Source organism: Pyrus communis, chromosome 2, assembly GCF_963583255.1.
Source record: "Pyrus communis chromosome 2, drPyrComm1.1, whole genome shotgun sequence".
NCBI classification, from domain to species: Eukaryota; Viridiplantae; Streptophyta; class Magnoliopsida; order Rosales; family Rosaceae; genus Pyrus; species Pyrus communis.
Window position 1 is genome coordinate 5,473,510 of NC_084804.1, and position 26,813 is coordinate 5,500,322.

The 26,813-nt window shown below is 35.5% G+C and overlaps 2 protein-coding genes across 2 annotated transcripts; both read left to right on the plus strand.

The window, feature by feature from the left end:
* The first annotated feature begins 940 nt into the window (after positions 1–940).
* LOC137725227 (DNA damage-binding protein 1) lies at positions 941–10,052 on the plus strand. Its single transcript, XM_068463847.1, has 19 exons — positions 941–1,214; positions 1,793–1,841; positions 2,530–2,589; positions 2,673–2,764; positions 2,888–2,939; positions 3,099–3,161; positions 3,259–3,308; positions 3,562–3,637; positions 4,198–4,407; positions 4,502–4,608; positions 4,703–4,811; positions 5,052–5,252; positions 5,362–5,577; positions 6,094–6,204; positions 6,724–6,999; positions 7,346–7,620; positions 8,121–8,472; positions 8,581–8,865; positions 9,240–10,052. Exons 1-19 carry the CDS (start codon positions 1,111–1,113, stop codon positions 9,819–9,821), a joined length of 3,270 nt encoding a protein of 1,089 aa, XP_068319948.1. The 5' UTR covers positions 941–1,110; the 3' UTR covers positions 9,822–10,052.
* An 11,710-nt stretch (positions 10,053–21,762) lies between these two features.
* On the plus strand, positions 21,763–25,418 carry LOC137724605 (uncharacterized). The gene is made up of 5 exons (XM_068463365.1): positions 21,763–22,536; positions 22,840–24,029; positions 24,121–24,429; positions 24,518–24,623; positions 24,726–25,418. Exons 1-5 carry the CDS (start codon positions 21,763–21,765, stop codon positions 25,416–25,418), a joined length of 3,072 nt encoding a protein of 1,023 aa, XP_068319466.1.
* Positions 25,419–26,813: the final 1,395 nt, after the last annotated feature.

The following is a 26,813-nucleotide window of genomic DNA, read 5'->3' on the forward strand; positions in this document are numbered from 1 at the left end:
GAAATTTCTTGTAACGTGACAAGTGAGATGGAGAGATAATCAACGATGTAAACCAAATGCACGGAAATTTCTCTCATTGAAAACTTCTTCGCAGAGGACCTTCTAAACACCACCTGTCTTGGTGCAACAAATACAAGCATATTGGACTGCATATCGCGTTGTGTAAGAATCGTAAAATTTGGGTTGTAAAAGGAGCCCAAGGAATATGAATTATATTGACTAAAAAGACCAACCACCTCTTGTTTAGTGGCACTTCAGATTTTTATGTTAGAAGATGTTCGAATTTCCACTTCCCCATTAATAAGAACAACCTAATTGTAAAAGAAAAAGAAAAAAACTAAACAAGACCAAAGTAAGAAAAATAAATTTGCAGTTGGAAAATTTGACTCGGATATAATTTTGAAGAACACATTATGTACATGATATATTATTGAGTGCCACCCCTTGTACACGAGATATTATTATTTTAATTTACACTAGAGAAAAAAGAGGGTTTCAACCTGGAACACAATAAATGGGATAGAAACCATAATTACCTGGCAAATCCACCATTTCAATTTTCCAATCCTTTTCACTCTTACAACAAAAATAGGTCTTGCTTTTATAGGAAGATAGATGATGTTCACACATTCCTTTTAATTTATGACTGTCGATTAGATAAATCAACGGAAACGACACACAAGATTTAATAGTAATGTGTGAGAAACTAAAAAGAATGTGTTTGTAACTTTCCATGGAAAATGTAAATATTCCAAAAACGGGCGAAATGGGTCATGAGTATGGATCAAGCCGAGACCTATAAAATTAGCTAAACCGGATCGCACCCAAGTCCCAACAAACCCACCCATGGATCCGCTGAAAAAACCCAAAAGGCCATAAAGCCCAACGACGCCGCTTCATTGCATTTCGGATCTTCTGTCTGTTTCTAGATGAGCGAGTGAGACTGAGAGCTAATCGGCTACACAGCCGAAAAGAGAGGAGAGAGAGAGAGGGAGAGAGAAAGAGGGTGCTGCTGGCTAGGGCTCACTGGTTCGGCTCCTTTCTCCACAAAACCAATTTGCAGAAGAAGAAGAAGAAGAAGAAGAAGAAGAAGAAGAGGAGAAGAGGAAGATGAGCATATGGAACTACGTCGTAACGGCTCACAAGCCCACCAACGTCACCCACTCCTGCGTCGGCAATTTCACCGCCCCTCAGGAGCTCAATCTCATCACTGCGTACGTCACCCCCCAATTCCTCTCTCTCTCTCTCTCTCTTCTTTATCTTTCTCTCTCTTCGATTTTGTATCTTTCTGCTAGGGTTTCGCTAATGCGTTAGTTTCCTGAGGCAGTCTCTTCATCTTCTCATATACATATATATATATATATACCTGGTTAATTTTGGCTTAGAAATTCAAGCATTAAGTTGTTTGCAAGATTGAAAATTTCGAAACAACAAAAAAAACTTCAGGTTTCGGACCGAAGGCGATTGAGTTTGGGATTTCCTGGCAATTTTTTCAAAATTTTTTCGTTTGATGCCGAGAGTTTTCTGGGAATCAATGAAATATTATACTTGTAGCTCTTTTTAGGTTATCAAGATTATCAATTGCTCTTTTAGTGGGGAGTAGTAGTGCGGGAGCGGTTCAATCGATTGTCTAGAAGGCTTTTATTGATAGAGCTTTCGTGTCTGCGCATAAAACAAGGACTCTTCATTCTGCTGTTTAGAGATTTCCTTGATTAATCATATTATTTTGCAGCAAGATTTCTTGTCCAGAGTTATATCTTGTTCATGATTGGTTTCATAAATTCTTTTTCAGGAAATGTACGCGAATTGAAATTCAGCTACTTACTCCTCTGGGACTGCAGGTATGTATGTCAATCTATTTTGTGGTAAAAGAGAAAAGATAGATACTTTAAAATTAATAGCTTACTTGTGCGTTGTGTCATTAAACCCTCAGGTTCCAAGAATTGTATCATCGCATTTTAAATGTCCAATGACAATCTTTGGAAAATTGTTGCTCTTCGGTGTTCCTTGCACCTTTTTGGTAGTTGATGATGTTATGTTGACTTTTGTCCAGGGATTTATATATTATTGGGAACAAAGTAGTAAGAATTTAATTCTAAAGCTTAGGCATTCTGCATGAAGTTTCGGCATCTAAGAATCAAAATTTTAAACTTTAAACTTGGACATAGTAACATTAGACTTTGCATAGTACGTAAGTTGTCCCCTAATAAGAAGTTCTTATTAAGAACTATCATCTACTACTCATTTTACTGAACTCTTATAAATAAAATTATTGTGCAGAACTTGCACAATAAGTTTTACTTGACTGTACATAATATGATTTATTTCACGAAGCCATTTACCATGGCATTTGAATTACACGTGAAATACACGATCGAATAAACTGTATCTTCATTCTTGGAATTAATATTTGAACTTTTTTTTATGTTTATCTCTTTCTGCTATAAAATATCAAATTTGTAGCTTTGTTTCTGTTGCCATTTAAAACTAGCATCCATTAGCATTAAGCTAAATTTTGTTTCTCTGCAGCCTATCTTGGATGTCCCTATATATGGAAGAATAGCGACGCTTGAACTTTTCCGGCCTCATGTGAGTCTTAATGTCATATTTTTGTCTGATTTTGTATTATAATTTTTTTTGGTTTTAATATTGTTTTTGTTTTTTTTCAACAGGGTGAAACACAGGATTTTCTATTCATTGCAACAGAAAGATACAAATTTTGTGTTCTTCAGTGGGATGCTGAAGCATCTGAGCTCATCACTAGGTTAGATATGCAAACCAAGTGAAAGTATTGTTGTTTAAAATTATTTGCAAAAGTACTCACTTCATATGGACTGTAGATATATGTTTAATGACATTCTGACAAATGCATGTCCTTGTCGTGTAGGGCAATGGGGGATGTCTCAGATCGCATAGGTCGTCCAACAGACAATGGTCAAGTAAGTTAAATGATTCTACGACCCTCAATTCCTGTAGCTTTTTCTTGTTAAAATTTTTTCTGTCTTTCTAGAGTTGACGTCTAAATGATGTTTAAGTTTCAACTGGGAAATCCATAAATATGACTAATGTATGTTTTCTTTACCTACTATTTTTTGCAGATTGGTATTATTGATCCAGATTGTAGATTAATCGGACTCCATTTGTATGATGGATTGTTTAAGGTATGTGGTTTTGAATACTGGGAAGAAATATAAAGATCTTCATTTTGTCATCACATTTATAGTTTAGAAATGAAATAATATGCTGTTGGTTTTTCAGGTCATTCCTTTTGATAATAAAGGGCAGCTCAAGGAAGCATTTAATATACGGTATTTTTTCTCTCGTTCTTTTACTTTTCTAGTAAAATATATATTTTGTTGATTAGTCTTCCTGTCATTAACTGACCATGAGTTATATTTAAAATTTACTCAAATAGACAATTGATTTTACAAGGCCTCACTATACATTTGTAATCGTGCTTAATTATGTTGCTAGCTGCAATGTCATATTTCTTGCTCTCTTCTTTTTGTGTGAAATTATAATTTCTTTTCACTCTAACTACACCTTTGGCTAACTTTTCAGGCTTGAGGAACTTCAAGTTTTGGATATCAAGTTTCTATATGGTTGCTCAAAACCAACAATTGTAGTCCTATATCAGGTACTAGTCATTCCTTTCGTTTGGTTATCAAGTTTATGTTGGGCTACTGTTTCACTTTTATCTTTGTATCACCTAATTTGTCTTAGTATCGTATGTTCAAGTTTTCTTATACTGTTATGTTTGTTATGTTCCTTGTATGTCTTAGTGTCGTATGTTCAAGTTTTCTTATTAGTATCGTATGTTCAAGTTTTCTTATTCTGTTATGTTTGTTACGTTCCTTGTATCAGATTGAACATTATTTTAGCAAAGGCTTAGCCAATGCTATGTAAGATCCTAGTAGAACAGCAGTTTCAAAATGGAAAACTTGGTAAAAACAAGCGTGATCTGGTCAATGATGTTGGTATATTTTTTTCTACACATGTCTACACAAACCATCTAAGATCTTTGTAAATCTGCTCCATTTCTAAGTCACAGTACATTGTTCATGTGTAGTGTTAGGTATTGCCCCATATAACATTAGTACATATACTAAAATTGTGGGAGGCCTTTTTGGGTGGTAAATTAGTGTAGGAGTATTAACCAAATTTTTTTATTGCCTTACTATGGTTGAAATATTGCAGGATAACAAAGATGTTCGCCATGTCAAAACATATGAAGTTTCTCTGAAGGATAAGGATTTTGTTGAAGGTCCTTGGGCACAGAACAACGTTGAAAATGGGGCTGATTTGTTAATACCAGTTCCTCCGCCGCTCTGTGGTGTTCTTATTATCGGAGAAGATAATATTGTTTACCGCAGCCCGAATACATTTAAAGCAATCCCAATAAGACATGTATGCTATAGTATCATATGAATGTTGTTTGGAATTACGTGTTGAATTGGTTATAGAAGTATTATTTCAAGTTTTTCTTTTTCATTTGTTATAGTCCATCACAAAAGCCTATGGGAAAGTAGATGCAGATGGTTCCAGGTATTTACTTGGTGATCATGCCGGGCTACTTCACCTACTTGTTATAACGCATGAGAAAGAAAAGTGAGTTCTAATACATCCTTGAAACATCTAATTGTTTGTGGTTGAAGATTATGGGGTTAGTTTCTCAGTATTTCATCTACACTTCTTCTTGTAGGGTGACTGGACTGAAAATTGAGCTCTTGGGGGAGACATCAATTGCATCTACCATCTCATACCTTGATAATGCATTTGTCTATATCGGATCAAGTTATGGGGATTCACAGGTGGGGTAGTCAGAACTATTGCTTGTTACTTGTTCTATTCTTAGCTATAAAAAATTGTTCTTCAAAGACTGTACACATAAGACTATAAAGATAGATATGACAGAAAGTAGTGGTTTAATAATGTGCTTGAAGTTTTAAATGAAATAAAGATGTGCGATTATTATGATCAAAATTACATTGATACCTCATTAAATGATTTGGATTATAATATATTAACACTCCATAGTGTTGTGAACACAGCTTGTAAAGCTGAATCTACATCCTGATGCAAAGGGTTCATATGTGGAAGTGTTAGAAAGGTACGTCAATTTGGGGCCGATCGTTGACTTTTGTGTGGTTGATCTTGAGAGGCAAGGCCAGGGTCAGGTTGTAACTTGTTCTGGAGCTTTCAAGGATGGTTCTCTTCGTGTAGTTCGAAATGGAATTGGAATCAATGAACAGGTTTGACTTATTTAAATATTTTGGTAATCAGTACCCAAGGTTTCATTTTGTACGTTTGCATGGGGTTCTTGCATACTGATGCCTGTAATTATTATATGATGTTGAACAGGCATCCGTTGAGCTTCAAGGTATTAAGGGAATGTGGTCGTTAAGATCCTCCACTGATGATCCTTATGACACCTTCCTGGTTGTAAGCTTTATCAGTGAGACAAGGATTTTGGCAATGAATATTGAGGATGAGTTGGAAGAAACTGAGATAGAAGGCTTCTGTTCTCAAGTACAGACTTTGTTTTGCCATGATGCTGTCTGTAATCAACTGGTGCAGGTAAGTTGTCTCCATATTGCATTGTTTCTTCTATGTTTTAATGCATATAGTAGAATATACTCAAAAGCAAGCACGTTTATGTTTTTTTTTTGGCCTTTTATGTCATTAGGGACGCAAACGCTAATTTTCAGTCATCACTGTCACATCGCTACCACCATTTGGAATGCAAAGTTTTAAGTTGCTTCTCACCCCCTAGTTTCTCTTCTACCAGCCTTAGGGACACTTTAATAACTATTAATTTGAACATTGCTGGTCTACAATTTCGTAATAAATGATCACATCATAACTGAGGTAGTAGGGAAAATCTACACGATCTATCTCACTTAGATGGTGTGGATGTATTTTCACCGGCCACGTTTGTTACCTGTTTTAGGTGATGTTAACATTTTTGAGGTTATATTTTTGTTTTAGAAAATATTCTATTATGTAATAATCTTGATTGTATAGATGATTAATTTATTGATGATTGACATGTATTGTATCTATTGCATGCTGGCTGATGAATTGACATCACAGGTAACTTCAAGCTCTGTAAGATTAGTCAGTTCTACAACTAGGGAGCTCAAGCATGAGTGGAATGCTCCAGCAGGCTATTCAATTAATGTTGCCACTGCTAATGCCACCCAGGTTTTGTTTCTACTTGTTAACTTTTAAGTTTGCAAGTAAGCTAATAAAAGTTGTGTTTCTTATTAAAAACTAAGTTTTCAAGTAAGGACCATTGACAGTTTTAGCTGTGCCATTGAATTAGATCAGTTTTGTTTTTTTTTAGGATTTAGGATTCATGTTCCCCATAAATATTCAGGACATCCTATACTATAATATAGAATAGGTGGTTTTTCATAAGGAGCTTCTGTTGACTCCCAAAACCTAGATTAAGATCAACTTTTAGAAAAAAACAAACCAGCATATTTCTGAAACATCCTTGAAAAATTAACTCTCTTATTTCTTTGAAACTTGAAATGAAAAATATTTTATAGATTCCCTGGTGTTGATAAATCCCCTTTCTAGTCTCAGAATTGCTAATGAGTTACCATACATGCTGTTTCCTAACATGGTATTGTTTCCTTTTGTGGATGTCTGCGTCAACATTTGGTTGCCTGTTGTTAATGGCTAACTGGTTGTTGCTTTAATCTACTTCTGTGACAGGTTTTATTGGCGACTGGTGGAAAGCACTTAGTTTATTTGGAAATTGGTGATGGGATATTGACAGAGAAAAACCACGCACAGTTAGATTTTGAGATATCATGCCTTGACATAAACCCTATAGGCGACAATCCCAACTATAGCCAGCTGGCAGCTGTTGGAATGTGGACAGATATTAGTGTCCAGATATATTCACTTCCTGACCTGAACCGCATCACAAAGGAACATTTGGGAGGGGAGATCATACCTCGTTCTGTTCTTCTTTGTGCATTTGAAGGGGTATGCATGTGCTTGAGCCTACTTCACTAAATCAATTCTAAGTTGTAGTCATTTTGTATGACTTGCTCATTAATATTGGTCAGAAATGCAATGTCTTTTTTTGAGATTACCGTTGGGGAGTGGCTCTTCTAATAGCATGTTCAACTGATTATAATTTTAATTATCATTATTTTGGAATTTATCTAAAGAGTTGGGTCTGTGTTTGTGTCAATCAATGGGGACTTCTGTAGCGTAGATGAGGGAATATTAATTTGCACATCTATTGCTTTCTTTAGTTCCTTCGTAAAGTTTTTACTTTAGTTATTTGGTTACCGAGTAAATTTTTTGTTACTGTTTTTTTAATCAGATATCCTACCTATTGTGTGCCCTAGGAGATGGGCACCTCTTAAACTTTATATTGAACACAAGCACTGGTGAGTTGACGGACAGGAAAAAAGTCTCTCTTGGGACACAGCCCATTACACTCCGTACCTTCTCATCCAAGAGTACTACGCATGTATTTGCTGCATCGGATAGGCCAACTGTCATATATAGTAGCAACAAGAAACTGCTTTACAGCAACGTAAATCTGAAAGAAGTCAGCCATATGTGCCCATTCAACTCTGCTGCTTTTCCAGATAGGTACTTTTCTCTTTCTATTGTTCACTCATAAAATATGGATAGGATCTTGGTTTGGTGGATACAAGGTTTAGTCTATATCCAAATATCATATCTCTTTTCATATTTTCAATTTGTAATCCACTGTTGCTTATGTGATGGCTGCCATTTTATGTAAATTATCATGCCGGGATGGTTTATAGTAGTTAAAGTCGCGAGTTAGTTTCCAAATTGATTATTAGAGTTACCATTTTTTGGTGTGATAATATGCTTTATGATCTTCTTTCTCAAAAAAAAAAAAAAAAAAAAAGACTTTATGATATTAGCATGTTTTAAATATTTCTTTAAATGAAAGTTTACATAAAAATAATGGTCTGGGTGCAACTTAGACAACCATACGCTGTTTTTTTCCCTTTCTGTTCTGTTACTGTGTAGGTTTGACGGGGGAACTCTTCCTCCGCCCTCCTTAAACTGTCAACTTTCAGAGATTAAACACTTGACTTTTTTTTTTCTTGTGACAACAGCCTTGCAATTGCTAAGGAAGGTGAACTTACTATTGGCACAATTGATGACATCCAGAAGCTTCATATTCGCTCTATTCCCCTAGGTGAGCATGCACGTCGTATCTGTCATCAGGAGCAGTCCAGGACTTTCGCCATTTTGAGTGTGAAATATAACCAGTCTAGTGCAGAAGACTCAGAAACACACTTCATCCGATTGTTAGATGATCAGAGTTTCGACCTCGTAACATATTATCAACTGGACGCTTTTGAGTATGCCTGCTCTATACTTAGCTGTTCTTTCTCGGATGACATGAATGTATATTACTGTGTCGGGACTGCATATGTTCTCCCGGAAGAAAATGAGCCAACCAAGGTAAGATAGCACTTCAGTTTACTGGTTAGTGCAGAAATCTCACTTGAACTGGTAAGTAGCTGATTTTCCATCCTCCCTCTGTAAGCTGACAATATTGTATAATTGTAGGGCCGCATTCTGGTTTTCATTGTTGAAGATGGGAAGCTGCAGCTCGTCGCTGAGAAGGAAACCAAGGGGTCTGTTTACTCTTTAAATGCATTCAATGGCAAGTTACTTGCTGCTATTAATCAAAAGATACAGTTATACAAGTGGACTCTGCGGGATGATGGTACTCGTGAATTGCAATCGGAATGTGGACATCATGGCCACATACTTGCCCTTTATGTCCAGACTCGTGGAGATTTCATCATTGTTGGGGATTTAATGAAGTCAATTTCTCTGTTAATGTACAAGGTAATAAAACTAACTTTCAACCCTCTGCATGCCTTGGACTAGTACTGCTCAAAGTAGTATTGGTAGGTGATTTGTTTACTCCGACATGAATTGCGTAAAGTTGCAACTTAAAATTAGTTGATCCAATGAAAATGAAAAGTGATATTGGGATATTTTGTGGGAGGTCATATTTTTCGTCATAGGTGTCAAGGCCTTGTAATAAGAGTCCCTTTTGTCTCTGCTAGTTCATCATGAGGTTCTCTTGTTTGAATTTGTTGATCCAGTTTTTACTCTGTTGTTAGTCTCTGTCCATTTAAGAGGAGCGAGCCCATGATTATAATGCAAATTATAAACTATTCTCTTGCTTAACCGAAATTTTTTGTTCTTGTATTCAGCATGAGGAAGGTGCCATTGAGGAGCGAGCCCGTGATTATAATGCAAATTGGATGTCTGCTGTAGAGATCCTCGACGATGATGTTTACATTGGAGCTGAAAATTTCTTCAACCTCTTCACTGTTCGTAAAAATAGTGAGGGTGCAACTGATGAGGAACGGGGCCGCCTTGAGGTTGTAGGTGAGTATCACCTAGGCGAGTTTGTCAATAGGTTCCGGCACGGCTCTCTTGTCATGCGGTTGCCAGACTCTGATGTGGGCCAGATTCCAACTGTCATCTTTGGCACCGTGAATGGTGTGATCGGAGTAATTGCCTCACTTCCTCAAGAGCAATATGCATTTTTGGAGAAGCTCCAGTCAAACTTGAGGAAGGTGATAAAGGGTGTTGGAGGGTTGAGCCACGAGCAGTGGAGGTCATTCAGCAACGAGAAGAAAACTGTAGACACCAAAAATTTCTTGGATGGCGATCTGATAGAATCATTCCTTGATCTAAACCGCAGCAAGATGGATGAGATCTCAAAACAAATGCGCGTTTCAGTGGAGGAGCTCTGCAAGAGAGTAGAAGAAATGACGAGGCTGCATTGAGTTGGGACCACGGTTTAGTTTTCGATTGCACATGTGGTACATATTGGCACTGTAACTATGATCTGTTGTGAAATACCTGGCTGTGAACTTGGGTTTGAGTTTTACTGTAAAACTATAACAAGGAAAAATTGGATGTTCGTTCTCTTAGTCGGTATTTTTCTTCGATTGTGAAGGGCATGCAAATGCAATGCATTTACGTTTGTGTTGTTATTTATTTGTATTTTTCTGAGGTGTCTTTGGATACGTGTGATATTTTGGGATTCAAGATGCATATAAAAACGGGTGGTGCTATCTACGCACCCTTTTATGTCTTTCATACATCCCTCTCAATTTTCGGTTGTCATATCAAATGAATTGAAGATAATCAAATAATTGAATTAATAGTGGTGTGTAGAAGATAAAGAGGTGTATGGATAGCACGGTCCCATCAAAACCATTGAAATCATAGGAAAGAATGCTATCTATCTCATCAATAGGCTTAGCTCTGAGGGCGGGGATTGGAAAGGGCGAAGATGAAGCTGATACTGTAGATTGCTGCACTTTGAAGGTAGAGCATGTGAAAGCAATCGCCCCTAACTCGTTGGAGTTTTAACTTCCTCGATAAAGATTCGATCAGATACGAAAACACCGCTGAAGTTGAGGTTCCTTTTTACAAGGCAATTAGACAGTTCCAGGCCGGGAAGCGCAGCAATGATCATCTCTTCGACAAGCTGGATGCGAGTAGATTGAATGCTCATTTAAAGCAACGGATGCCTGGCCTTGGCCTTACGGCGAAGAGAGAAGATGGTTGCTTAGCAGCAGAAGCTGGGGATCGGGAGAGCTTAGGCTTGAAATGGAGCTGGGATACCAGTATATTTCCCTCCTCTAATATCACGGATTTGGTTATACATGTCTTCGTTTTGTTACAATCCTTGTGGGTTGGAACTCGTGCTTACAAGTCTAAACTTGAATAGATTATCTATACGTTTGCATTCGAAACAAATCGTAGCATAAAACACTTGTTCACGAATAGTGAAGCTTCAGTCCAAGAACAGAAAAAAGCAACAAACTGCTCTTCGAAAAGAAGAAGCAGAGGAGTGAGAAGAAATCTAGCAGCACCGGTGACTTACTTGGCACTCACTCAACGTCAGTTTGATGCTCAATCAATCTCCGATGAGTTTAACTTAAAAGGCGGTCATGCTTAACTTGCAATAAGTACACTAACACATCGCTCTCTCTCAAACACTGTCCACCAAATCCTCGTCGACAAGAAAGCTCAGTACTAAAACCTGGAGGGATGAGTGGGCTTAAAAAAAATAAAGTTTTATAAAAAACGTTTTGAAAACATTATAACCCCTCGTCGTAAAACAAGTATAGTTTTCAAAATATACATACTACGTATAATATGGAAATACTTACCATAGCCTGCGATATCTCAAGACTTCAATACGTCATAAATTCATAAATAAGCATATCTTCTAAAGATCACAATATCTCGCAGAAATAAATAAATCACATTGAGTGCTCATCGACACATGCTGACACACGAGTTCATGCATATGTATTCTGACATGAACATGACTGGATGTAATAATGATTTACGCTTTAGTACTACAATCACATGAAGACTAGCGTTATACGCATCATTTACGAGTCCTAATTGCCTATAGTAATCTAGGACAGGGCTGGCACCTACAATGGATCCAAAGTGAGCATGTGGTGCGATGTGAACATCCGTGTGAAAGACTGGCCCTAGCCTGGGCGAGTACTAACACCAGTGCAGCAACGATGAGCAGATAATGTTAATACGATCACACAGCAGTAAATCAATAATTCACGTTGACGTAATACTAATAAATAAAATATTAATTATGGCCGTAATTAAAATCCCATAAAAGTACGCATACCTATGCATCCCGTAGGATTTAGGATAATTTCGTAAATTCCATTATTTTGCTAATTCTTATAAACATTAGTCTAATCTAGGCATAAATAGGAAATTCTTTTTCAAATGTATAAGTGGAAACTAAATAAATATATGATATTGCGAAGTTGCAGCCATTCGAGCTAGGAAAGCTGAATTCTCCGATAGTAATTGCACCTAAGAATAATATTGGAACCCATTAGTAAAACTCAACTAAAACGACTAAATTTGGGAAAACAGAGTGCGGATTTGGAATTAGAACGTCGAATTACGCTAAGAGGGATCCTTGGCAAATTTTGTAAAAAGTCAACAGTCAACCCTAAAAGGTCAACCGAGCCAACCCGACAGTCAACTATGTTAAAACTTTGAAATTTCACTAAATGGATGTCAAAAACGGACTCGGGGCGTTGAAATTAGCCTAGGAGGGTTTCCAAGAATATTTCAAAAAAATCAACGCAAGGAATATTCTAAAGAATATTCCATATCCATTTTGGAATTGGGCCGCCCTAGAACATCGGCCTAAAGGTTTGGGCTAGTTTGGCCAAAGGTTTAGGCGAAGGATTTTGGGCTTAAGGCTTTTTTTATTTTTTTTTTCTTTCTCTGGTAGATTCTAGGAAAAAGGATGGCTAGGATAAACCCCGGCTCCAACCAACCAAAAGTTTCACAAAACCTAGCCTTCCAATATATCAAAACAAAGCTCGGAGAACAAGGAATCAAAATATACATTTGGTCTCCTCGGCCATGGCCAGAGTTGGACGGAAAATGGCTCGAAAGTTGTCGGATTTTCGTCGGAAAATTGGGGAGAGTTTCTCCTGAACTGATATGCACCAAAACTACAACATTTCTCTCAAATAAAAGAAGAATCATATACAAAACAGTGATCTAAGATGATTGTCGTCGATTTCAAAGCTTACCTCAGTCGGATTCATCGAGAATCCGCCGTTGGTTCGTTGGAGGAATATAGTACAGTGATCTGTGTCATTGTCAGGGGTTCTAAGGTTTTTGTTTGGGTTCAAGACAAGGAAGAAGGTGACGATGGTGGCGCTGGTTCACGGGAAAGATGGAACTCAACGTTGGAGGTGGCGAGGCAAAGTGGTGCCTTGGTGTTGTTGTAGAGGAAACGAGGGATGATAAATGAGAGCGTAAGTGAAGAAAGAGTTCGAGCGAGATTTCTAGAGAGCTCAGGGAGGAAGACACGCGGCAAGAGGAGAATGGAGAGTTTTGGGATATATGGGCCCCACGGGCCAATATAAATTAATAAAGTATTTAAAATATCCCCCAAATAATATTCAAATAATAATATAATAACAAAAATTTCTTAAAATAATAATATAATAATTATGAGAAATATATAAAATAATAAATAGTAATTTTTTTTTCAAAAATACTTTTCGGATTTGTAGTTCTGTAAAACATTCGTCGTAATCCTGACTTCGATTTCGCTTGTGCCTACGCGTTCGTACCGCCAAGTACTTCGAAAATATGGTAATATAGTAGCTTGTACGCGTCACGAAATGATGGTCAACGAAAGTCAATAATCTCGCCACTAGGGCATTTTTGTCAATTCACACTTCTAAAATTATTAAAGCAGTAAAATTAGGGACGGGTTGTCACAGTCAGACTACAGTTTCAAATATTTCAGCACCATGTTTACCAATTTTATGCCCTTGAAATTGTTTGACGAGAGGAGCTAGAACTGTAAATTTGATTTCAACTCCTTTCATATTTGGTCATCTTTTTCTTTTTTTTTTTGAGAGAAATATTTTGTCATCTTAAAAGAGGTATTAGTTTCCCACCTTGAATCCCATAACTAGTGGGATTGATGTTATGATTTGATTAACTGAGCTAATTATTTAATTTAGGTCTTAATTAATTCAACATGTTTTTCAGAAATTTAGCTCTTAATTAAAACAAAGCCAAATTCACCTTAATTTTTGGCGCCATTTTATTTTAATTTTCTTTGATTTTCCCCCTCTTTTTCCCAAACAAATTTAATTCATCGGTGTGAAATACAAGTAAAGTCGAACCAGATGAATCTTCAACAATTCAACCTTTACGTTTACGTGTATGCGCCACATTGCCAAGAAAATTTAAATTACAAAAAAATCGAAAGTAATTCCGTCCCTTATTATATTTTTTGGCTTTTTGTGTTCCCTCAGGTCAATTTGTGATGGAGAAAAATGACCGGACCGAACTATATCGATGATACAGACTCCGGGAGCCTCTTCGACACTATCAAGGTGCAGCAAGGCAGAAAGCCGGTTGATGTGAACTTTTGTTCGAACACAATATATAAATGGGACTCTAGATCATGACCTTTTGCATCATCGGATTGAAGATGTTTCTAGACAAAAAGGAACTGCAGGATATGGAGATTGATCTTAAAGCTCAAATCATCAAATCATTGCAAGATCCGAGATAATGGAAATACAATATAATCTTGATGCTCAAATAAATGCTTCCAAGCCTTTTGATTGATAATTGGATATGTACTTTATAGTGTGTAGGATGACAAAGTTTTTTCAGGTTGCCAGTAGATTAGGGAGCTGGCGGATTTAGAACTACGCCGAAGTGCTAGAAGATAACATCTTTCTTTCACTGTGGTAAAAGCTTATTTACATTTTTTTCAACTATTATTTTCCTCCTCTGTTTATGTTCTTTGTTTAATTTTCAATTTTCACGGTGAAAACTCGTGTAGAAATTAAAAAATATTTCTTAGAAAAAAGGAAGAAAAAAAAGGTGTGAGAGGGAGAGAGCGGAGGAATTCCTTGCCCCATTTTGGAGGTCAGAAATAAAAAGAAGGAATTCAACATGTAATCCTTGACATGTCCAGTAAGTACAACCAGTTTGGATTTCATACATTCGTTACATGTAATCCTTTTCAGGTACTATACCCAAGTATTTGGATAATTTGACTACAATGGTCAACAATTCTGATGCCGGCTCTTTTCATGGCTGTGACTAAGCCACATTGACATTAAAAGCATTGATCTTTCTTCAAATAATTTACAACGTGAAATCTCTGAAGAAATAAGCAGTCTCATTCTATTGGGCACCTTGAATTTGTCCATGAATCAATAAGGTCGGAAACTTGCATTGGCTTGGAACTCTTGATCTCTCACACAACCACCTCTTGGGACAGATTCCTCAAAACTTTTCATCTTTAACATCTTTGTCCCACTTGAACTTGTCTTACAACAACTTGCTAGGAATAATTCATTCGGAAAACCAACTTCAAACGCTTAATGATTCTTCCATTCATATAATCAATCCATCGCAATGTAGTGTTCCTCTCTCAACCAAGTGTTTTGGAGATGACACTTTTACTACTGAGGATGCAAAAGACGAGAATGAAAATGGAAATGACCAGTTGCGGTTCTATGTAAGAGTGGCACTTGCTTCCTCATAGGCTTTTGGGGCATTTGCGGCACATAGATTTCAAAGACATCGTGGAGACTTGTCTATTTTCAATTCTTTGACAATATCAAAGATAAGGTAGCACTAGCAATTGCAAGGAAGAAACTGTAGGGACTTAACGAGGTTTTGTCACTGCATTGGGTCTTGATGCATGAATCATATGCATGACATGGATCACGACTCATCGAGCAGATGATCGCAACAGCAGTGCAGTCTCATTGAAATCGTATGCTTCGTGAAGCATGCCAGCCCGCCCAAGCAGGTCAACCATACAACCATAATGCTCAAGCATTGGCTCCACATCGTACTCATCCCCTGTGCTTTTGAAAACTCTCCAGCCATCTTCAACAAGCCACCATGATTGCAAGCCATCAAAAGGCAATAACAACTTGTTACAATATATTACAATATCTCTTGACGCATTTTCATGTTTTGAAAGCGTTGCATGACTACTTTATTATGAATAGGCAACAACATCAAATATCTCTCTATAAAAATAATTGTGTTATTATCATCAATTGATTTCATATTCGATTTCTTAATTGATTGTTCAAAAATTCCATAGTCGAAAATCTTCTATCACATGGAATTGCTATATGCATCATGTGTATATTTTCCAGAAAAATTGAGTGTGAGCATCTGTCCCCCGGGGCCCAATGTGGCTCTGTCCATGGTCCCCTGTAACCCTGTAAAAAGTAAAAATAAGTTTAGATACACATGGTATTTAAAAGTAAAAAGTTAAAGCAAAAACGAGTTGATACTTTCCTATAAAGATTTTCTTTATATAATTAGATTATACAGAATAACCTGTCATTTTCGGACTACACACCTTATTTCCCAAATTAATGAGATCAATATCAGTGCCGGTAGTAGCCCGAGTAGGCGGGCGCCTACGGCCCCCACTCTGGGGGGGCCCCCAAATTTATTTATTTATTTTTATATATATAGAGAATTGTTATTGACACTTTAAAAATCTCGTCCTACATTTTTTACAAGTATATTTTTTTTCTTCCAAATATAGAAAGTTTGGAACGTACGCCACTAGAATTTTGGAATACCAATAACAATTATATATATAATTTTGTAGTTTGAGTAAAATATCTCAACATGAAATTATAAAAAAAAAAATTTGGAACTTGCTGTGCAGCTTTCGGCCTTGGGAAGGGCCGGAAGGCCCAAAATATTTCTTAAGTATGTGTGTGTGTGTGTGTATGGTTTTTGTAGTAGTTAATTAATTTGAAGAAGTTAAAAGATGTAGACAATGATAGCTTGAAGAGTTTTTGCATCAATCTTGAAGGATTTCTGAAACATGGTGAGCATTCTGATATTGATAGAAATGACTTATTTATAGAGCTAATAATCTTGAGAGAAACTTTGCCGAAGGAAATAAATCGGGCAATGGAAGTGCTGAAATATATAAGACAAATGGATGGTTGTTTCCTGAATGCATGGGTTGCTTATCGTATTTTGTTAACCATACCAATTACAGTTGCCTCTACTGAAAGAAGTTTCTCAAAATTAAAGTTGATCAAATCGTATCTTCGATCAACTATGTCACAAAAAAGATTAAATGGGTTAGCTATTTTGTCAATTGAAAAAAATTGGTTGAAAAGTTAGATTATGTAAACTTAATTAGTGCATTTACGTCTAAAAACGCGAGACATGTAATATTTAAGTAATATTTGCATATCTTTCTTCTTTAGATATGAATTCTAATGATTTTTGATATAGAAATGAATTTTTTCATATATTTAGCGAAACCTTTTCTTATACATATAAATGTACAACGAGTCGGATGTCAAAGAACTTTAGGGCCCCCATTTGAAGGCTCGCCTAGGGCTCCCAATTTCTCAGGGCCGGCCCTGATCAATATTTATTATTTTGCCAGAAATATTATTAGATTATTATTGGTCGGAATTCATACATGTGCTATTTTGGAATTCAGGATATAATCATATATATGTATAAAAACCATTGATATCTTTGGAAAACAGTTGGTAGATTTGCGTATAGTACACACGTACGTATTTTAAAAAATATTATGTGTACGAATTTTTCAAAGTATCTTTTCGTATTTGCCAAACTATGCATTGACGTACACAATTTTTCTTCTTGAGAAAGTCATCTCTTATAAGTTGATACAGTCCTACATACGAAACGATCCAGTAATGGATCATCGATTCAGGTATTGCACTGGAAATATTGATATGGTGGTGTATGACGCGTTTTGTTTGTTTAAGAATTCTATTTGGTGTAATTAACATGTGCACGTTTCCGTTCCACTACAAATTAACGAGGCAAAAGAGCAAATATCAAAGGGACCAACCTACAAAGCTTTCCATTTTGGGTAAAGAAATGGACTGCTAACCAAATCCCTCTGAAGACAGCATGCAAATAAAATCCATTTACCATTTTCACATGATGACTTGACTCTGGCACACAGAAATTTGAAAGACCTGGAGAAAGAAGTAAGGTCTGGTTTGAATACCACTTTGTCTGACATAACGTGTTACGTCGAACTGCACTTGCTATTACATAAACCCAGATATAGAGACTCTGCTTCTGCCCACCATGAAGAGCAAGAGCACCCCTCCAGAGATTGAATCCCCAAAAACCAACAAAATCCTTTCCTCCCCAAGCCCAATCCTCTCGGTCAGGTAACCACCCTACTGTTGAACAAGGAGCTCTACATTGCTGGGTTTGTTTTCGTCTGAGGTATGCCCTTGCTTCCAGTTATCTCTCTCTCTGATATGTGCTTTGATTTGATTTTATTACTTGCAAAAGCGGAGCTCGTAACAACGGACTCGGATCCTCTCCGGACTTATCTGTCCGAACTGATTTTGGCGGTTGGATTCAGTCCTACGGTTAATAATTAATTTTGTTTTTTAATGGGTTTTTTTTTTCTCTTTCCTGCTATCTTTTTCTCACTACTCTCTCCTTCTGCTTGCTGTGCTCTCCTTTTGGGTGTTTTTTTGGTTGTTGAAGAAGAAAGAAGCCAGGGGTTTGAGATAGAGGTTGTTGGGTTATTTGATTTTCTGCTTGAGACAAACAACAAAGATGGCTGTGTTGAAAATCTGAGATGTGGGAGGCGAGATTTTGAGCAAAAAATAATTGAAATTAATATTTCTGTAGCTTCAGTTTTTCATCTGGGAAAAAAGGAGAGAGAGGAGAGAAAAAACAGAAGGAGACGGAGTTAGAAGATAAACACGTTAAAAAGCGAAATTAATTACTAACCGTAGGACGTGAATCTAAGGGCCAGAATCAGTGTACCCGTCGGATCCGGACAGAAAAGTCCGAGTGAATCCAAGTCCGTAACATATCTCTCTTAGTTCAGTGTAGCCTTTTGATATCAACTGTTCTTTAGTCCTTTTCTTATATTTTAGAACTGTTCTTGCTTGGCTCTTTACCTGTTTGAGTTTGTACAATATTTTTAGTTCAATTTTGATTTTTAATCATATATAACAAAAATCTAGCCGCCAATTTCTTCGTCCTTTTCTTATGTAGTGAATGAGCAGCTTCTCCAAGAACCCTAAAATCCAAACCCTATTTGATAAAAGTATGAAAATTTACAAGCTTATGATCGATTTGGATTCACCGTGAAGAAAACTGGTGTCTAAATATATCAACGTGTTAATTATGACCATAGATAAAAGGGCGCTACAAATAGCAGGAGTTGATCTTAGTAAACAAGCCAAACAACTCCGTTCAGGGGGGTTGATTTAACATAAAAAATATTTATACAAAAAGGGTTCTTTTAATTTCTTTAGAATTTGAAAATACGGGTTACTACTTTTCGGATTACTTGTAAAACCAATATGTTGCTTTATTAGTTTCTGCCCAGTTCATCAGGTTCAATTGTAAAACCAACATATTAGATTTGATCCTCTTCAACGTATTGTTGCTGAATGCTAAATCTTTTCTTTGTTTCCAGTTGAACCCACACTCCATCCTTTTCAACATGATCCGTGGTCTGGTCTTGTCGGTGGTGGTGGTGGTGCTGCTGCTGTTGCTGCAGAGCAACAACAATGCCTCTGCACTATCCGAGGAATACAAGACCTATATCATCCGGATGGACTACGAATCCTCATCAGCCACTCTTGCATCTTTCCCGTCCGTGGAGGCGTGGCACAAGTCCGTCCTCAAGTCGCTGCCTTCGTCTCCTCCGGACTACGACGACAACAGTGACATGCTATTGTACTCCTACAGCCACGCCTTGCACGGCTTCAGTGCCAGACTCACTGACTCGCAGTTGTCGGAACTGGAGGACTCGCCTGCTCACGTCGCCACGTATCCGGACTCATTTGGCCGGCTGTTCACCACCCATACCCCTAAGTTTCTCGGCCTTAATGATAAAGTTGGCGTCTGGCCTGCTTCTTCCTATGGAAAAGATGTGATAATAGGAGTGATCGACACCGGAATTTGGCCGGACACTACTACAAAAGGACCTAATAGTGTCACTTCTTGCGTCGCTTTAATATTATATAGTGGCGAAAAAGAGATTTGCGACACTCAGTGAAGATGACGTCGTGGTTAGTGTCGCTTATAAGCGTCATAAAATTTCTATGTCGCTTTTAAACCGACGTAAAAATTTAGTGTCGCTTATAATCGACATATATTTTAATATTTTTAAGCAATGGCGTCGCTTTAAATAAAATAGTGTCGCTTTTAAGCGACATAAACTATTAGTGTCGCTTCTAGGCGACACTAATTCTTGTTTTTAATATTTTAAATCTTGCGTCGGTTTTGAGCGACATATATTTTGAAAACCAGTGTCGGTTGTAAGCGACACATTGTTGCTCTTTATACCCTCTCCCCCGTGTTTTCTTTTTCTTCTCTTGCACTTTTCTTATTCGTTCTTCCAATTTTTACAAAGTCTCCCGTGTTCCTCTTTCAGCTATCTCCTTTGGTTTGCAAACTTCATTTGTTCCTCTGTTCTCTCTTTCAGCTTTCTCCTTTGGTTTTCAAAATTCATTTGTTCCTCTTCACAACAGTAAGTTTTTCTTGCTTATAATATTTTTATTTTCACAACAGTAAGTTTTTCTTGTTTAATTTTTAGTTACAATTTATTTTTGTAGGAAAGTTATTGGAGTTGGTTGAGTACATAAAGAATTGTTGACGTCGAAATTCTTCAACAAATCAGGTTTGTATCCCTAACTTCTTTAATTTTTAAATTGTATAATACACAAGTTTATTTATTTAAAAATTATAATTTAAGCACTTAGATAAAATTCTACTATTTTTGTTAAATTAATAAAAATTTAGTCGAATTAATTAATTTTGTCACTCTAATTGTTATTTTAATTTGTTGTTATTTTGATAATTTTTTGTTGTTATTTACTAGAATGAATTAGATGAACATAATTTGAATTGTTATGAGAAAATGGAATGAATAATATTTATAAGCATTTATGTTAAATTAACAATATTAAATATAACATAAACTTATAATATTGAGTAATATAAGAATATATTATGTTAATTTTTTTTTTTGCACTCTAAGTGTTATTTTAATTTGGTGTTATTTTGATAATATTTTGTTGTTATTTACTAGAATGGATTAGATGAACATAATTTGAATTGTTATGAGAAAATGGAATGAATAATATTTATAAGCATTTATGTTAAATTAACAATATTAAATATAACATAAACTTATAATATTGAGTAATATAAGAATACAATATGTTAATTTTTTTTTTTTTTGCACTCTAATTGTTATTTTAATTTGTTGTTATTTTGATAATTTTTTGTTGTTATTTACTAGAATGGATTAGATGAACATAATTTGAATTGGTATGAGAAGATGGAATGAATAATATTTATAAGCATTTATGTTAAATTAACAATATTAAATATAACATAAACTTATAATATTGAGTAATATAAGAATATATTATGTTAATTTTTTTTTTTTTTTTTGCACTCTAATTGTTATTTTAATTTGTTGTTATTTTGATAATTTTTTGTTGTTATTTACTAGAATGGATTAGATGAACATAATTTGAATTGTTATGAGAAGATGGAATGAATAATATTTATATGCATTTATGTTAAATTAACAATATTAAATATAACATAAACTTATAATATTGAGTAATATTATAATATATTATGTTATTTATTTTTTTTTTTTGCACTCTAATAAGAATATAAGCTAAACTTATAATATTTAGGAATATAAAAATATAAGAATATAACCTTTCATAAGAATATAACCTAAACTTATAATATAAGAATATCCTTTCATATAAGAATATAACCTTTCATATAAGAATATAACCTAAACTTATAATATTTAGGAATATAAGAATATATTAATTAATTTTTTTTGCACTCTAATTGTTATTTGAATTTGTTGTTATTTTGATAAGTTTGATAACTTTTGGTTGTTATTTATTAGAATGGATTAGATGAGCATAATTTTGACAACTTTTTGTTGTTATTTTAATTTGCTTTTACTATAATAGGTGTTGAAAATTAAAAGATTGCAATCGTGATAGAGTTCGAGGGGTGAAAGATAGAAATTGAAAATTTTGATAGTTATGCCTACATGATAGGGATTGAAAGATTGTAGGCATCTTAGTGTCAACATAATATTTTACCTTCGTAAAGTGGTAAAATATGGACAAGAGTTGGTTGACAATACCCCGAAATTTTGAAGCGTATACAACTGGAATTAATTTGTTTTTGGATCAAGCAGTTGCAAATGGTGTTGGTCCTGATAAGTTTAGATGTCCTTGCAAAAGATGTTGTAATCGATATTCTTTTGTTAGGAACACCATTGTTGAACATCTCATATTGTATGATATGGATAAAGATTATAAAAACGCTTGTTGGCGACATCATGGCGAGCAAAACATTGGAGAGCAAAATGTGGGAATTGGAGAAGAAGAAACAGGAGATGAGGTGATTGGCATGCATGATTTTCTTAATGATGTATTTGTCCAACCATTAACAGAAGAAGGTGTTGGGCCATCTACTGAACCCCCTATTGGGGAAGGGCGTCCAGAAGAGGTGCAGACTTTTTTTAAGTTGCTTGAAGAGGCAGATCAAGATTTGTGGCCAGGTTGTAAGGAGTTTAAGAAATTGGAAGCAGTTGTAAGATTGTATCAGATCAAGTGTTTAGCGGGAATGCCTGACGAGATCTTCACCACTTTACTGGAGTTAATTAAAAGAATGTTGCCTGAAGGGGATTGTTTGCCTGAATCCTGTTATAAAGCAAAAAAACTTATAAATGACTTGGGGCTGTCGTATGTGAAAATTGATGCATGTCCCAATGATTGCATGATCTATTGGAAAGATACTTCAGATTTGACCGTGTGCTCAGTTTGTGGTAAATCAAGATATAAAATTACCAATGCAGAGGATAGCTCGAGGAAAAAGGTCGCAGCTAAGGTTATGTGGTATTTTCCTTTAAAACCACGATTGCAACGCTTTTTTATGTCGAAGCATATGGCTGAACGTATGAGATGGCATGCAACTGAATGTCCTAAGGATGAGTTTATGAGACATCCTTCAGATTCTCCCGCATGGAAGCATTTGGATAATTTATATCCGGATTTTGCGTCAGAAATTCGAAATGTCTGATTAGGGTTAGCCAGTGATGGATTTAATCCTTTTGGGAAAATGAGGAATGATCATAGCACATGGCCTGTGGTGCTTTCTGTTTATAATTTGCCACCTTGGATGTGCATGAAGCAACCAAATTTGTTATTGTCTTTGTTAATACCAGGACCGCGCAGTCCTGGTAAAGAGATTGATGTATACATGCGTCCATTGATTGACGAGCTGAATGAGTTGTGGGAGGTGGGCATTCCCACTTATGATGCGTTTTCCAACCAAAGTTTTACGATGAAGGCTGCCGTGTTATGGACCATAAGTGATTTTCCGACTTATGGAATGTTGTCAGGATGGAGTACACATGGTTATAAAGCTTGTCCACATTGCATGCATGATAAAGAATCTATTTACTTGCCAGCGAGTCGCAAGATTTGTTATATGGGGCATCGACGATTTCTTGAAGATAATCATAGGTTTCGAAGGCAAACCATCACTTTTAATGGTCGTCGAGAGCATCGTACTGCACCAAGGCAGTGGACTGGTTTACAATGTCTCGAAGAACTTTCTACATTGAGATTTACTTTTGGAAAACCAAACAAGGATGCTTCAGTTGGGCAACGCAGAAGAAGAGCTTCGAGCAGTACAAGTAGTAACAGTCAGTGGAAGAAGAAATCGATTTTTTATGAACTACCTTATTGGAGGCATCTCTTGATTAGACACAATCTTGATGTTATGCATATCGAGAAGAATATATGTGACAGTGTGGTAGGAACATTGCTAGATATAGAAAAGTCTAAAGATGGATTGGCGGCACGTGCAGATCTTGAATTCTTGAACATAAGACATAGTCAACACCCACGTAGAGAAGGAAATAGAACATTTCGACCTCCAGCATTGTTCACATTGAAAAGAGAAGAAAAAACTGCGTTTTGTAAAGTATTGTCTACTATTCGGGTCCCAGATGGATATTCATCAAATCTGTCACGATGTGTGCACGTGAATGAACGAAAAATACATGGGTTGAAAAGTCATGATTGCCATGTTTTAATGCAGCGGTTACTCCCGCTTGCAATACGCCCGGTTTTGCCTAAAGCTGTTACTATGGTTTTATTAGAGTTGAGTGCAATTTTCAGACAGTTATGTAGTAAGAAGGAGTCTGAGGAAGGATTTAAGCAACTGAATTCAAGAATTGCCTTGACATTATGTCAACTTGAGAAAATATTCCCTCCTGCATTTTTTGATATAATGGTGCACCTCCCAGTTCACTTGGCAGATGAAGCAGCGCTTGCAGGCCCTGTTCAATATAGATGGATGTATCCAATTGAACGGTAATGAATAAATTTTTATAATTTTTTTACAATTGTAGTCATAACTTTAATTAATAATTATAATAATTTGTATTTCGTTTTATAATTGTAGGTATTTGCAAACACTGAAGCGCTATGTTCGTAATAAGGGTCGTCCTGAAGGTTCTATTGCTGAAGCATATTTGGTGGATGAGTGCTTGTCATTTTGTTCCATGTATCTTAGAGACGTTGAGTCTCGTCGTACCCGTAGAGGCCGAAATGAAGATGGGATTGGACGTGGAGTATCTGGTGGGTTATCAATTTTTGACTCGAAAGGATGTTATATGGGTTCAGGAGAAAATGTGGAGCTCAATCTAAATGTTCTTGATCAGTGCCATAGATACATTCTAAATAATTGTGATGAAGTTAGCCCATTTAGAAGGTAAGAATGTTTAATCATACGTCGAAATGTTTTATTGGTTTTCTTAACTTTGAAAAAATAATTATCTAAATTGGACATAATTGTGTAGGCAACATGAAGAATTCTTGAAAACTAAATATCGTCGAGAAAGGTTAACTATGCGACAAATTAAAGAGCTAAGCAAGAAAGAATTTCCAGAATGGTTCAAGCAACATGTGAGTTGATATAATAATCATATTATTTATTTATTGTTTTGCATTTTAATTATAACATGTTTATAGTTATTTTGTCAATATTTATCTTCATACTTATTACAGATGAATTCAAGATATGATGCTAATGACACATTGATATCTCAAGACTTGCATTGGCTAGCTAATTATCCTAGTAGGGTTGTGAGCAGATACAAAAGTCACATTGTTCATGGATTTAGATTTCGTATAAAATCTGTGGATGATAAGCATAAGAATCAAAACTGTGGTGTCTTTGTACCTGCAAATGTTCCTGGAGCAATTGGGCAAGTAAATTGTTATGGCAGAGTTGTAGATATGTTTGAGGTCAAATATTGTGGTCCTACTGAAGCAGGAGATAGGGGTCGAGCTGTGATGTTATTTAAGTGCGAATGGGTTAATAGTGAAAGTCCACGTAGAATGAAGACTGATCAATATGGATTTACTATGGTGAATTTCAATCAATTGGGATTTAAAGAGGATCCTTTCATACTAGCATCACAAGCATTACAGGCATTTTACGTGGAGGACACGATTGAAAAAGATTGGCACGTAGTTGTTCGAACTCAGCCAAGAGATTTATTTGACGTATTAGAGGATAGTGATGCTATTGATGATTATGACACGCCGAACTTGGATGATCGAATTCTTGATAATGAAAATTTTCATACAAGGGTTGGCGTGGAAGAGACTCCCTTTCTTGAATCATTAGCGTTGCCTACCGGGTTCGTTAATCATGCCAATACCGACGAAGAGCTAACAGATGATGACAGGGAATAAATATATTAATTATTTTTTGTATTAATTAGACTTTGTTTTATTTTGTATGCTATGATATCGTATTATAAAATTATATTTCTGTTTTTTTTTTTTTTTTCCTTGACATTCTGTCGCTTTTAACCGACGGCATTTTTCAGGTATGTCAGAATTGGCGTCGGTTTTAACCGACGCAACCCCAGCCTATTTCGACGCAATGTTAAGCTTAGGACATGTGTGTCAGACTTGGCGTCGGTTTTAACCGACGCAACCCTAGCCTATTTCGACGCAATATGAGACTATTTCGACGCAAGATACTTGTTGTCAATCATATGCATTACCCCTAATAATAATAATTATATATAATTATTTTTTATTATTTGCAGTTTTATAGCCTAAATATTAATAATTATATATTAATTTAAGTGAAAATATGACTTTAGCCCTTCAAACTTAATTTTTTTTATATAAAACCCTACATAAATTTTTTACTCAAAGAAAACCCAATGACTAGGATCCACATAAGCAAATTCATTAACTTCATATTAATTCACACATTTTACATTTTTCACATGCCTAAAATACCCCTATTACATACTTGATGTAGACAATTAATTGTAAGGAAATAGTAAATGATTTTGCAACAAGAAAAAAAAAAGACATTAATGTTAAAAATTTATTGCATATTAATTTTTTAGAAAGGTATTGAATTTTCATAAAACTATTCGATTCAGATTTTTCACCCTACTCTTGCATACTTTTGAATTTATCCTTTTTTTATTAATATATTAGAACATTGTATTTCATTATTTACATGCACATTAATTTACCTACGAACAATTATACCATGGGTGTAATTCGATGTATATTAAGAAGAAATGTAGTTCAATGTATATTAAAAAGAAGAAATAATTTACCTATATTAAGAAGAAATGTAGTTCAATGTATAGTATTAAAAATACTATGTTACACCCCTGTTTATACAACAATAAAACGTGCCTAACATATCTAACAATACATGAAAAATAATTTACCTACAAGTTAGAGAAATGTTATTTGGTTGGGTGTAGTATAAATTTTTTTAATAATTGGAAAAATTAAATATAGCTAGGTGTAGTGTAATTTTTTGTATATATAATTAGAACAAATTAATTTACCTACCTACTCTTTGAAATGTTCATTACCTAACTACAAATTAAGTTCCAATAATTTACCTACAACAATTATACCATGGGTGTAATGTAACATCTTTCTTTACAATGATACAAAATATTGTATGTACCAATAACAAAACTTGCCTAACATAAGTACTTGTACATGGAAAATAATTTACCTATAACAAAAGAAATGCAGTTTGATGTATAAAATCAACAATATTATGTTCCACTCATGTTTATACAACAACAAAACATGTCTAAT

Bases quoted from the DNA above. Each gene is read 5' to 3' on its own strand.
- LOC137724605 (XM_068463365.1), top strand. From the start codon at position 21,763: ATGGACAAGAGTTGGTTGACAATACCCCGAAATTTTGAAGCGTATACA. The intron at 24,430-24,517 runs GTAAGAATGTTT...ATAATTGTGTAG, and splicing joins GAAGTTAGCCCATTTAGAAG to GCAACATGAAGAATTCTTGA. The intron at 24,624-24,725 runs GTGAGTTGATAT...TACTTATTACAG, and splicing joins CAGAATGGTTCAAGCAACAT to ATGAATTCAAGATATGATGC.
- LOC137725227 (XM_068463847.1), top strand. From the start codon at position 1,111: ATGAGCATATGGAACTACGTCGTAACGGCTCACAAGCCCACCAACGTC. The intron at 4,812-5,051 runs GTGGGGTAGTCA...TTGTGAACACAG, and splicing joins CAAGTTATGGGGATTCACAG to CTTGTAAAGCTGAATCTACA. The intron at 5,253-5,361 runs GTTTGACTTATT...GATGTTGAACAG, and splicing joins GAATTGGAATCAATGAACAG to GCATCCGTTGAGCTTCAAGG.